The sequence below is a fragment of the Balaenoptera ricei genome, chromosome 20, assembly GCF_028023285.1.
Source record: "Balaenoptera ricei isolate mBalRic1 chromosome 20, mBalRic1.hap2, whole genome shotgun sequence".
Lineage (NCBI taxonomy): Eukaryota > Metazoa > Chordata > Mammalia > Artiodactyla > Balaenopteridae > Balaenoptera > Balaenoptera ricei.
The window spans coordinates 18333481-18347597 of NC_082658.1; the positions used below are offsets into that span (position 1 = coordinate 18333481).

A 14117-nucleotide genomic window follows, 5' to 3' on the forward strand; every position below is an offset into this window, starting at 1 on the left:
AAGCCCTTATCTCGGGTTTCACTAGCCCACGTGGGCGCAGGTTCCGGCCGGCGTCTCTTGCGCCCAGAGACTGAGTCCACCGCTATACCAGCGTGCACCGCGACGCCGGGCTCTTCCGCACTGAGAGTGACTTTTCACTTTGCGCTTTCCTCACCTTGGTTTTGGCTTCTCAACCAAACTCCTGTCTGATGACTGACAAAGACGCACAGCCAATAGGAAGCCAAAATGTTCCGGAAGGGTCGGCCTCCCAGCCAATAGACAGAAAGCAGCGAGAGTGGTTGCGCAGTGAGCCCCATAGCCGGTTTGCTGGAATTGTGGCTATTGGAGGTCCTAATACGCCGCAATCATGGTGAGGTGGGGAGCAAGGAGAAGGGACACGGGGTAGGGATTGAGGAATGGGGAGGGGTGTCATGGGGAGTTTGGGAGGCGGAGAGGCCTGGTGGTCGATTGAAGGAAGCGGCTCCAGTTTGAAGGGGGAGCGGACCGCGGTGAGGACCGAGGCAGGGAATGGGGCTCCTCGCAGCCTCACAGCGCTAATCTCAGAGCTGGAGTTAAGGGCATCCAGGCGCCTCCAGAGTGGAGGACGATGCGTACAGGAGCCTCCGAATCAGGGGCTGCGCCGGGCCGCGTTTGGCCCTTCGCGCTGAGCCCTTCCGCTCTGTCTGCTTCAGTCTATTATGTCCTATAACGGAGGGGCCGTCATGGCCATGAAGGGGAAGAACTGTGTGGCCATCGCTGCCGACAGGCGCTTCGGGATCCAGGCCCAGATGGTGACCACGGACTTCCAGAAGATCTTTCCCATGGGCGACCGGCTGTACATCGGCCTGGCCGGGCTCGCCACCGACGTACAGACAGTGTAAGTGTCGGGGGTCCCCGCCTACACCCAGGCTTCTTCTTGGACCATTCTTGCCTAGCGGCTTGAGTGGCGTGGGTGTTAGTCATCTACTAAACAACATCAATGAATCTGAGACTTTGCCGAACACCGTAAGCAATAGAGTGGTGTCCTAACCAGCTTAGCAGCATTTACTCTGTGCCAGACACTGTGGAAAGCACCTTACATCCATGGACTTTAATCCTCTTAACCACGTTACCATGTTGTTGTCCCATTTTGCAGATGAGGAAACTGAGGGTCATAGAGAGTGTTTTGCCCAAGATGTAAGCTAATGAATGACCCCCAGGATCCCAATCTCTGAGGCCAAAGCCCATGCTCAGCCCCTAAAGAACTTCAGGTCTAGTTGGGAGAAAAGGCAGGCATACAGAAAGATAACTAACCCATAATGAGCTGGTGCATATTAACTGCTAGAGTCGTTACCTAGTTGACAGTGGTTCTCTGAGAGAAGGGAGAGTCTGGGAGATGAAATAGGTGGCTCTTGTGATGGTCCGGGTGTGAAGGTTGTGGTTCTGATGGGGTGGTGAGGTGGGAAAGGAAAGGAAGGCATTTCTGAGAGTTGTTGCTGACCAACCTTAGTGGCTACTTGGATATTGTGAGGCCAAAGAGTTAACCATTGAAGTCGGGGTTCGTGTCTTTTTTATTTGTTATTAGTATCTATTCTAGTACTTGGCATGTAGGCACTCCAGAAGTGTTTTAAAGATGATTTCTGTTTTGAGCATGTTGACTGAAATATAGGAATTGGGAAGACTGGTTTTAGGGGAAAGGTGATGACTTTGATTTTGATACCAATTTTCAAGGGACAAGGCAAGCCAAGTAGAAACATCTTCTGAGCAGTTGGGGTCTTGAGATTATATCTCAGGGCTGGATAGACATTGGTGATCTGTTAAATCTATGGGAACAGATTCTGGAGAGACAAAATATACAGAGGGAAAAAATAAGCTGCAGCTCCAGAGCTGAACTGTATATTCAGCAGTTGGGGAAGAAGAGAGGCCAGTGGAAAAGAGGGTCAACGTTTCAAGAGGGAAGATGTGGTCACAGGTGGCCTAAGGAGCAGCAGTTCCTAGACTTTGTTCTGAGAAGGTTGATAGTTCACTAAGGTGGGTGGGAGCTTGTCAGAAAATTTTCTCTCTCATTTCCCTGAAACCTCTCTAAAGTCTCAAGAACAATATATTTTGGAAATTCTTCCTGAAATCTAACCCAACCAACCCTTTTTTTCCATTGTTGGTGGAATCAGAGAATGATAGCGTAGCATTCCTGTCAGTACGAAGGCCCCCATCAGCCTTCCTCTCTCCAGTCACTGCTGTTCCCTTCACACTATTTCCTTCTCTTCAGGAGCCTCTTCTCACCGAGTTTGCATGTTTGTGGGCAGTAATTGCTAACTTCACTGGGCCTCAGTTTCCTCACCTGTATGATGAAGCTTAGGTCGTGTCTAAGGCTCTTTGTTCTGGTGTCCTGTTACTCATTGTTCTGCTTGCAGCATGTGTGTCACTGGTCTGTTCCCTGCAGGGCCTATCCCTGGGCTCTGAGATGGGACTGGAGGAGGTGTGGCCTACTTTCTTAGGCGCCTTTCAGTCCCTTAGTGCAGCAGCTGCTGCTTATTAACACCCATACATTATCTCACAAAATAAGGTGACTTATTTTGTCCCTATCTTAGGGATGGAAAAATTGAGTGGTAAGATGAAGGCTTAGCCCAGGTCAGCTCTCTCAGTTCACTGCTCTTTCTACTGTAAGCTGCCATCACTATGTCTGCAGGCAGACTCCTGCTCAGAGTGTACTGTATAAACTATTCCTCAAAAAAGGGGGGGGGAGAATCTACTTCTTAACTCCCCTTTTCTCACCCTAAAAAAAAAGTATGAGAAAAAAGGTTAGCAGAGTGGCATGTTTATGGGTAGAAGTGTTGGACAAGACTGAAAAGCAGATGTGAGGCTGGACTTCTGGTACGAAAATCACTGGCAGATGGGGAGGAGTCTCTTGGCAGGGGCTGGGATTGTGTGTCTCCTTAGGCACCTCCTGACCTCCATGAGGCGGACACCAGGGGACATTCAGCAATGACTTACTCACTTTTCTCCTTTTACCACAGTGCCCAGCGCCTCAAGTTCCGCCTGAACCTGTATGAGCTGAAGGAAGGTCGGCAGATCAAGCCTTACACTCTCATGAGCATGGTGGCCAACCTCTTGTATGAGAAACGGTGAGTAGAAATGTAGCCTGGGACACGGGGAATGCAGAAACCTTTGATTGGGCAAGTAGTGTGGAGGGGGCACCCAGGAAGGAGGTTCCTCCTCGTTGACTCATTTCTTATTTGCTGGATAGTATCCTTATTTTCTGGGTCTTTTCTGTGGACCTAACAACCAAATAGGAAAGAAAGGGCTACTTCAGAAGAAGGCAGGGAATGCAAACAGCAAGTGAAGGTTGCTCCCAGGAAACAAAATTAACGCTACCAAAGTGTGCCCTGGCGTCTCCCAGCCGGGAGCCACCCTTACCCAAGAGCTTATTCTGTTGTCATTAGATGCTCTGGAATACACGGAACCTAGGAATTGGGTATGTTAACTTTTAACATTTGAGGACTTTATGATGAGAAAAGAAGGGGCCCCTAACTGTAGAATTCAGTGCAGAAGCTGGGATGAAATTGAAGGGAGAACCCTGTGGGTACTTTCCCCACCCACCTCTGGGCAGAACTGGGTGGCAAATGGGAATGTAAATTGATACAGCCACTATGGAGAACAGTATGGAGGTTCCTTAAAAAACTAAAAATAAAACTACCATATGAGCCAGCAATCCCACTCCTGGGCATATATGTGGAGAAAACCATAATTCAAAAGATACATGCACCCCAGTGTTCACTGCAGCGCTATTTACAACAGCCAGGACATGGAAGTAACCTAAATGTCCATCAACAGAGGAATGGATAAAGAAGATGTGGTACATATATAAAATGGAATATTATTCAGCCATAAGAAGGAACAAAACTGTGCCATTTGCAGAGACGTGGATGGACCTAGAGACTGTCACACAGAGTGAAGTAAGTCAGAAAGAGAAAAAGAAATATCATATATTAAAGCATATATGTGGAATCTAGAAAAATAGTACAGATGAACCTATTTGTAGGGCAGAAATAGAGACACAGACGTAGAGAGGGTTGGGATGAATTGGGAGATTAGGATTGACATATATACACTACTACGTATAAAATAGATAACTAATGAGAACCTACTGTATAGCACAGGGAACTCTACTTAATGCTCTGTGGTGACCTAAATGGGAAGGAAATCCAAAAAGGAGGGGATATATGTATACATATAGCTGATTCATTTCATTGTACAGCAGAAACTAATACAACATTGTAAAGCAACTATACTCCAATAAGAAATTTAAAAAATGGCCATTTAAAAAAAAAAAGACTGGGTGGCAAGAAGACAGGTTAAGCTTTTTTTCTGTCCTTTTTTTTTTTTAACTTTTTATTTTGAAATAATTTTAGACTTTATAGAAAAGTTGCAAAAGTACTCTTTAGCTTTCAGAACTAAGTTTTTGCCATTTCCATACCTGGAGCAATATTATTGTCTTTTTACTATTAAAAAATAAACAAAACAAATGGTTACCTTTTTTTTAGGTTTATGTTAATATCTTCAGCTATGAATTGTCTGCCATATGTAGTAACCATGTTTATCAATATCCCAAATTGAGAAAGGCTTAACAAAAGATTTTTTAAAACTGGTTCATGGGGGTGGGGGGAGATGTCTTTAGTTTTCTTTTTTTTTTTAATTTAGGTGTAATTGATTTACAATATTAGTTTCAGATATAGGGAGGAAGTCTTACAAAGTTGTACAGATTAACTCACATTTAGGTATATATTTAATGGCTCATGTTTACTCATAGCAAAAATACAGGACATTGAGGCTGACCTGGAAAATTCTAGATTCTTAGCTACTGTAACCAGGAGCTTTCTCTACAAGCCCAACTGAAATAATTGATTTTCCAGCAGGATAGGCTAATGCAGTGATTTGCAAAATTGAGCCATGTACAGACCCTTTTAAAAGTAAATAACTTCTCATGGACCCCAGAGAATCCATCCAAGCACCTCTGTGAAACACTGCCAGCAAAAAGTAAACACTGACCTTTAGGTGGTACCGTGATATCAACATGACTGGAAGTACAAACGCAGGCCCTGAGACATGTTGTATTTAGTTTTAAGGTTGTTACCCAGATAGTACAGGACATTCTTATATTAACTTTGTTTTCGGTTTATTGAGAGGAAAATACAAAATTTAAGATTTGTTAGAGAAATTTGATACCCAGGGATCTGTTTGAGAAATGCCAGATCAAAGCATGCTACTCCAACCTCTTCTTCCACCTTACAATTATTATTTTTTTTATTTAGAATTAGTTTTTTTTTTTTAACATCTTTATTGGAGTATAATTGCTTTACAGTGGTGTGTTAGTTTCTGCTTTATAAAAAAGTGAATCAGTTATACATATACATATATCCCCATATCTCCAGAATTAGTTTTTACAGAGTTGTAACTTAAGATCATGCCAATAGAAATTACTGAGAGCTGATATAAGACATGGAAAATGTCTGTTTACTTACTGTTTCTATTGAGGATAGTGGCCATTACTTTTTGAGTATTTTCTGTTTTCTATCTAAATATCCCTAAGATTGATTCTTCTCAAAGCTCAGGGTCTAGACCAAGTTTCTGATAAGCTGTTATTTCCTAATGGCAAACAATGAAAATAACCCAGCTCACTGAGTATCCTTCTTTGCTTTGCCTGCTGGGAGACTCAGAACAAAACTTTGTGTTTCGTCTGAGTGTCTTGTATTCTTGATTTTGGGGTTGGTTTTTTTTTTTAGTTGGTGCATAGGAAGAACTTTTTTTTTTTTAATTAATTGAAGTATAGTTGATTTACAGTGTTGTGTTTCTGGTACAGCAAAGTGATTCAGTTATACATATATATACATATTGTTTTTCATATTCTTTTCCATTATGGTTTATTACAGGATATTGAATATAGTTCCCTGTGCTACATAGTAGGGCCTTGTTTATCTATTTTATATATAGTAGTGTGTATCTGCTAATCCTAAACTCTTAATTTATCCCTCCCCACTCCCTTTCCCCTTTGGTAACCATAAGTTTGTTTTCTATGTCTGTGAGTCTGTTTCTGTTTCATAAATAAGTTCATTTGTGTCATACTTTAGATTCCACATAAGTGATATCATATGGTATTTGTCTTTCTTTTTCTGACTTACTTCACTTAGTATGATAATCTCTAGGTCCATCCATGTTGCTGCAAATGGCATTATGTTTTAGCGGTTTGGTTTTATTTTTCAGTGTTTTTTCTACAAACTGCTTCAAATCCTTTTTTGAAAGCAGTAAAGGTATAGGTGTATAAATAGAAGATTGAATGGTGATAGGACCTGGATGAGGATACGGAGAGTAGATTAAAAAAAAAACAACAACAGAATTCCCAAAGAAAGGAAGAGGAAGAGAGGGTCAGGGTGAGGAGGATATGAAGGTAAGTGTCAGAGAAAAGAAGAAAAAGTCTTAGAGCATTGCTAGATGCCAGGAGAGGGGGAAAGGGGATTGTCCCAAATGCGCCCTCCACTTTCCTCCCTGGGTCTGGGCCGGGGCCGGGGCCTTGTCTGAACAGGCCTGAACAGGAAAGTGAATGTTCTTGAGCTCCTTTCTCTCTCTGCTCCTGGCCCCCACAGGTTTGGGCCCTACTACACTGAGCCGGTCATTGCTGGATTGGACCCGAAGACCTTTAAGCCCTTCATTTGCTCTCTAGACCTTATCGGCTGCCCCATGGTGACTGATGACTTTGTAGTCAGTGGTACCTGCACTGAACAAATGTACGGGATGTGCGAGTCCCTCTGGGAGCCCAACATGGTGAGTTGGTGGCATGGAGCAGGGCTGGGTTCTGAGGTGCCCACCCCTTGGCCATCAGGGGAAAATGTGTTTACCTGGCAGGTAATGGGAAGAATGGTGCAGGTAGGAGAGAAAGCCGCAGCTGCTGAGCCTTGGAAGGGTGTCTAGAAACTCCATCTGCCAGGGCCTTGGCTCCCAGGGAGAGCACCTTCCATGAAGAGACCTCAGTCAGATATTTGCTACAACAACAAATAATTCCCCACGTTGGGTTTACAGGGTTCTCATATCCATTCATTGAACACACATTTAACAAGGTGTAGGGTTAGGGGCAGCTCAGAAGAATGGGCTGTGGAGTCAGGTTGTCTGGGTTGGAAACCCAGATCCACCTACCATCTCATTAGTTATGTTCTGGGTAAGTCACTTTACTTCTCTGTGCCTCCACTTCCTTAGCTGTAAAATGGGGATAATAATAGAATCTATCTTATGAATCTATCTCACTCATATCTTATGAGTGGTGGTGTGAGGAAATCACCTGGGAAGACTGGAACAGTACCTGACAGGGTTGGCTGTTGTGCCAGCGCTGCCAGGCTCCGGGGAAACCAGATAGTCTGTCTTCAAGGGCTTATTGCGGTCTAACGAAACAAGACAGACCCACAAATACCTGTTGAAATGAAGTTTGCCAGGAAGAGGAGGAAAGAAAGGGCCTGGTTGGCAGAAGGAACAGCCTGTGCAAAGGTCAGAAGTACAGGAGGGGCCCAGTGGTTTTAGTGACTGGAGAGAGCTTGCTGTGGCTGCTGGAGTGTGGGCAGAGTGTGGGGCGAGAGGAAGGAGGAGAGTGAAATCAGGATGAGACTTGGAAATGCCTTGGATGCCACGCCAAGCAGTTGGAACTTTTTTTTTTTTTTGAATTGTTGAATTTTATTTTTTATACACCAGGTTCTTATTAGTTATCCATTTTATACATATTAGTGTATACATGTCAATCCCAATCTCCCAGTTCATCCACCACCACCACCCCCCTGCCATCTTCCCCGCTTGGTGCCATACATTTGTTCTCTGCATCTGTGTCTCTATTTCTGCCCTGCAAACTGATTCATCCGTACCATTTGTCTAGGTTACACATATATGCGTTATTATACGATACTTGTTTTTCCCTTTCTGACTTCACTCTGTATGACAGTCTCTAGATCCATCCACGTCTCTACAAATGACCCAGTTTCGTTCCTTTTTATGGCTGAGTAATATTCCATTGTATATATGTACCACATCTTCTTTATCCATTCGTCTGTCGATGGGCATTTAGGTTGCTTCCATGACCTACCTGGCTATTGTAAATAGTGCTGCAATGAACATTGGGGTGCATGTGTCTTTTTGAATTATTGTTTTCTCTGGGTACATGCCCAGTAGTGGGATTGCTGGGGCGTATGGTAGTTCTATTTTTAGTTTTTTAAGGAACCTCCATACTGTTCTCCATAGCGGCTGTATCCATTTACCTTCCCACCAACAGTGCAAGAGGGTTCCCTTTTCTCCACACCCTCTCCAGCATTTGTTGTTTGTAGATTTTCTGCTGATGCCCATTCTAACTGGTGAGAGGTGATACCTCATTGGAACTTTTTCTTTTGACATGGTGTCAAAGGCAGTTAAGAGACCTGAGGAACCAGAGGCCTGCAGGTCGGTGTGGCACTGAGGTCCTGAGCAAAGAGAGTAGCAGTGGGGGAGCGGGGCAGCCAGAGTCTAGAGTACTTGGTCACTTAAAACAGAAGTGAGGGAGGTGGAGATGCTGAGGACATTTGAGTTTTCTAGCTAAGCCAACCAAGATAGAGGAGGTAGTGGATGCAGCAGGTTTGGGGGGAAATGGGTTCATGGTTGGACAGGTTGAGTTGTGCAGTACCTCTGAGCCATCCAGGAGGAGAGTCCATGAGACAGCTGGTAAAGCACATAGGAGCCATGGGGATTCTTCCCCCATTTTACAGAAGAGGAATTGAGGCTTAGCGAAGGGACATTGACTTGCTCAAGGTCACACTGCTGATTAGCGGAGGAAGTGCAGGGCTTGAACTATATCTTATGTAACCTTGCTGCCTTCTGAGAAGGAGCTGAGGGGGCTTCTCGCATCCAGGGAACCATCCCTCACTCCAGACACGGGAGGGGCCAGAGCTGGGCACCTTGAGCCTAGAGAAGAGAGAGTTAAGGAGCCAGACCAAGTGAGGGTCCAAGGCTCTGGGGATTGAAAGGTTTCTGCTCTGTCGGCAGGATCCAGAACACCTGTTTGAAACCATCTCACAAGCCATGCTGAACGCTGTGGACAGGGATGCGGTGTCAGGCATGGGAGTCATTGTCTACATCGTGTAAGTGTGCACTGGGAGAAGTGTGGAAGCTTTGCAGACACGTGCCTCTCCCCTCCTGCACAAACACCCCATCTTCCCAGCCCCCTAGTCAGGTGTGAAATAAGAAAGGCGCTTGCAGCAGGCCCGGGATAGCAGAAATCCACGCTTCCTAAGGGTGGCAGCTAAGGTGGGCGCCTACCCAGACTCCCCTGGCCTCTGTCCGGTGAGGCTCCGTGTCCCCGGGTCTCCTCCCCTTGCTCACAATGGACATTTCTTTCCTTCCTGAACACTGTCCCCAAAGTCTCAGGGACCTTTGTGGGGATGAGCCGCAGCAGAGCTACTGCAGATTGATCAGAATAAATCCTGGGTGGCTCCTCTCCTCTCCCAGCTCACACCAGCACGGAACCCACAACTGTGTGGTGTACTGAGCCCTGGGAACGTTTTCCAACCCCCCAGCCAGATGCCTAACTGCCACCCTCTTTCCCTCTTACTTGTTTGGGGCTGTCACCAGGAACCTGGTATCCTCCCAACAGCTTTCCTTGGGAACCTCCCAGAACAAGCATTTGGACGCTTTTGTTATGGGGTAACCTGCTTAATTACCGTGAAAAACAGGTTGGGGCTAATACAGAGAATTTACCACCCCAAGGATCTTTTCCCTTCACTGGAGTGAGACACCTCACACCTCCTTCCTAAGTTACTTGTTCTCTAGGCCTGGGGAGCTCCTTCCCTGCTTTGGAGCGCTTCACGCTCCAGCCCTGAATCATCCCAACTCTTGACGGCTCCACCTATGGAAATTTCTCCATTCTCCCCTTCCTCACCACAGGCCAGGAAAACAAGCTAACATTAGTGTAACATGGGCAAAACAGTTAACCCCGGAGTTAGGATAGCTGTTCTAGTTTGTTCTGCAGTCTAGAATGGGTGTAGATGTTCTGTGACTTTCTCCCTCTGCAGTGAGAAGGACAAAATCACCACGAGGACACTGAAGGCCCGAATGGACTAACACTGTTCTTCCCAGAGCCCAGTTTTTTTTTCTTTTTTCTTTTTTTTTTTAAATAAAAGATTTTCTTTCACTCCTGCTTGTCTTTGAGTGTTTTACCACAGATCTCTGTCCCCACTTGGGCAGTTACAAATAGCTACTCGGGGTCTAGCTCAGCCCTCAGGTTTTCTTGACTTGCAGCGTGCTCCACTGGCCCACCAGTGGGGATAGTATCTACAAATCACTTGTTGGGTACCTGCTATGTGCTCGGCCCTGCACAAAGTGCTTTACACATTCTAGAATTTAATCATCATATTGACTCAAGGTAATATACATTAATTATCCTTGTTTAATGACAGTGCAATAACTTGCCCAGGGCCACTTTGTGGTAGGGCAAAGATGTCAACCCATGTTCCATTTGACTCCAAAGCCTAGCGTCATTTTTATTCAACTCTTGGAAAGCCCTTAAATCTTCTTTGTTTCAGGTAGAAATTTGGCCAAGTATCCATAAGTAATATCCTTGCACATCAGTGTTTCTTTTTTGTGTGTGTGTGTGTTTTTTATTTTTTATTTTTGGGTGCGTTGGGTTTTCGTCGTGGCGCACGGGCTTCTCATTGCGGTGGCTTCTCTTGTTGCGGAGCACGGGCTCTAGGTGCGTGGGCTTCAGTAGTTGTGGCACACAGGCTCGGTAGTTGTGATACAGGCTCGGTAGTTGTGGCTCACGGGCTCTAGAGCACAGGCTCAGTAGTTGTGGCGCACGGGCTTAGTTGCTCCGCGGCATGTGGGATCTTCCCGGACCAGGGCTCGAACCCGTGTCCCCTGCATTGGCAGGTGGATTCTTAACCACTGCGCCACCAGGGGAGTCCCCACATCAGTGTTTCTTAACCTCGGCTGCATATTAGTCACCTAGGGAGCTTCTAAAACACAGGTATTTTGATCCCATCCCTGATTTATTTGGCCTTTTAAAGGGGCCTGGGCACCTCTTTTTTCAAAAAGTTCCCCAAATGATTCCAGCTTGCAACCTGTAGCAGATGCCCTAATAAGCAAGTAGTTCCTAAACTTTAGCCTCCATTAGAATCATCTGGGGGGCTTGTTAAAGCAGGGGTCCCCAATCCCTGGGCCTCGGACCAGCGGGCGAGTGAGCGAAGCTTCATCTGCCACTCCCCATCGCTCGCATTACCGCCTGAACCATCCCCCCCAACCATCCGTGGAAAAATTGTCTTTCATGAAACTAATCCCTGGTGCCAAAAAGGTTGGGGGTCACTGTGTTAAAGCACAGTTTCTGATTCAGAGCTGCAGAAGGCCCTAAGAATTTATGATTCCCAGGTGCTGGTCCAGGACCACACTTTGAGAACCACTAGATTTTAAGCTAAAAGTTTAGATGGAGAACCGGAGGCACATAGAGGTGACTTGTTAAGTCAGCAACATAGCTAGTCAAGAGAGAGCTAGGACAGGTGTGTTGGGTGTGTGGCTCCCAGCAAGTGTTGGTTCTACGCGGCCGGAGAAGTGAGGGGCCGTTGGTCCATTCCTCAGCGAGTGTGGTAACGGCAGGTGACAGGCAGATGCTCCGGTGCCTGTGCTCTTAACCGTTGCTTATTAACTGCATCTGAGAGTGGGTGACCAAAGTCATTGACTGTTCTTTCTCCAAACTCAAGCCATACCCTGATTTAGCCCAAGCAGCCCCTAAAACTGGGACCAAAACCCTTTAATTATGAAAAAGATAGATAAAAGGCTCATTTCCAAAGGACTCATACATAACAGGTGTGTACACAAACCTTTTTTGAATTTTATTTTTTTCCTCGGGTTGGAGATTCATCTTAACATGCATGCATCTTAAAACAGTTAACAGGGTCTCGAATTGTTCCGAGCAGACATTAGACAAGCACAGGGGGTTGAAAATTCCTATTTAAAAAAAAATGGAAATTGCAGTGGGAAATTGAGAAGTCACACACATATGGTGGGGTGGTAGTTTATCCTGCTCCCCGAAAAGCTGAATCTAAACTTCATTCACATTTTTTTATTACAATGACCTGACCTGATGCTTGGGTGTGCTGAGCCGCACCAGGCCTTCCCCCAAAGGTTGTTCGTTCCCACTTCCTCCCAAAATGGCTCTGAGTAAGGGGAAGGGGCTCCTCTGGAAGTTTCCTCCCCAGCCTCCAAAGGATTGCCCGCCGGGGACAGCCGATTCTCCTCGTCCCTCTGGAGACACTCTTCCGTAAGTGGCACGTTTCAGAAGAAGGCTAGGGCTGTGTCACAGAGCCGCCTGCAGATGGCTGGTAGATTTGGGGGCAGTTTGAATGTTTTCCCTTTGATTCCTGTGCTCAAGCTGGAGCCTCCTCCTCCCCACATTTCTGCCAGAAAAAAGTGAGGTCCCTGGAACTGGGGGAGCCACAGGTCTAAGGCCAGAGCTTTCTAAGGGTTGTTTTAAACACACTGTCCCTTCTGGCCCCTAACACTTGAGTAGCTCAAATGCTGGGGATTGCTGAAATTTCTTCTCTCTCCCAACCTGAATTGGTAAAAAGACAATTAGGAGGGTGGGACTGGCTACTGAGAAAAGTCCTGGGTCTTCGATCCACCTCCCTGGGGCAGGCCCTGGCAGACTGTGAAGAGGGGAAAGTCAGTAGGGCAGGAGTATGTAGTCCCAAGCCCTGAGCGCTACCAGGGTACCTGTTTGAGGCCTAAAGCACAGGCAAGAGAAACAGAAGTAGGAAGAGGGAGAAGGGATGACGAGCTGCCTGTGGAGGGAACCTAGGGAGTGCCACTGAGAGCAGCCACAGGGGCGACTCATAGCACGTCCCACAGACCAGTAACCCCTGAGCTAGATAAGGAGACATCGAGCATTGCCTCAGGCTGTGCTTCTGGAACTGCTGGCTTCCTCGCCTGCCCCATAACCCCCGAAATGCAGGGCACAGGGAATGAGCTTGCACTGGGGGACAAAGACTCAGTGGTTCATTAATAGGAACAAGGGCCAGAGGCCGCCTTCTAGTGGTCTAGGTGGAGTTTTCAGAGAACCCCTTACTTTGGTGGGGAGACCTGGGAGACTAGAGTTTTCTCAGCCATAGACTTTCAGAAGAGGGGCAGGATGGGAGAAGCTGTGACTGGTTAAATGGCAGAGGGAGAGAATGGAGAAAAATCCTGCCCTATCCCCATCCAGGCCTCACCCAGTCAGCCATGTCCTATTCTTATGCCTTTGTTCTTGGGAGACCCCAAATTATTCTGGGATGCCATGAGACCATTCAGCTTTTCTCCATGGCTCCAAAGAGTGATGGTGAGGGTAGTTCCTTCCCCTCAGACACCTTCTGCCCAGAGAGGGCATGCTGGGACTTGGAGAAAAAACACAAAGGTTTGGGGATCACTTCACTTTCTCTACATTCAGACTGCAAACCAAATTTAACATCTTCATCGTTACAAAAAGAAGAGAAAAAACTTGTATAAAACAAGATAAATAGCTTTTAAACATTTGAATGCCAAAGGAGTTAAAGGACCAAACCCAAGGTTTTGAAGATAGCACAGAGAATGAGCTTTTAACAAAATTTAAAATCCACCAAACCACAGTTTAAATGTTTTGACCCGGTCAACAATACTGTCAGAAAAACAAAAAGAGCATTTAAAACAGAATGCTACCTCTCAAAATGTAAACAATATACAAAACAAAAACAAAAGCCCACAAAAACTCAATGTTAAAGAAGTTAGTTAGATACCTGGTAGCTCACCTTCAACTGATAACGACTGGTTACACTTTTCGTACACATGATGGCGACATGATCAGCAGACCAAATGCAGGAAGCCAAGGGAGCCCAAGGTTGTGGAGGCTGCGAGAGGACAGCCTGAAAAGCTTGGGAGATGCTGGGCTCGACTAGGAGCAGATCCAAATTTTCATTCTTGATTAGGAGGTGGGGAAATCAAGTCCAAACATTATTCCTACTAATCCCTTCCTAAGTCAAATTTGTTTTCTCCACGAGCCACTTGGTTCCAAGTTCTTCTCCAGGTCACTTCGTGGTCTTGCTGCTGACGTTCAGAGCTACCTAGAGCCCCTTCCTGGGGCCAGGGCAGTTGTTTGGCCC

General features: G+C 46.0%; 2 protein-coding genes across 3 annotated transcripts in view; both read left to right on the top strand.

The window, feature by feature from the left end:
- Nucleotides 1–14117, top strand: part of LOC132354513 (large ribosomal subunit protein eL19) — a 410792-nt gene that overhangs the window by 78986 nt on the left and 317689 nt on the right. The gene's annotated exons all lie outside the window — the stretch shown is intronic.
- Nucleotides 260–10147, top strand: PSMB3 (proteasome 20S subunit beta 3). Its single transcript, XM_059908215.1, has 6 exons — nt 260–349; nt 672–856; nt 2973–3080; nt 6597–6774; nt 9004–9098; nt 10029–10147. Exons 1-6 carry the CDS (start codon nt 347–349, stop codon nt 10075–10077), a joined length of 618 nt encoding a protein of 205 aa, XP_059764198.1. The 5' UTR covers nt 260–346; the 3' UTR covers nt 10078–10147.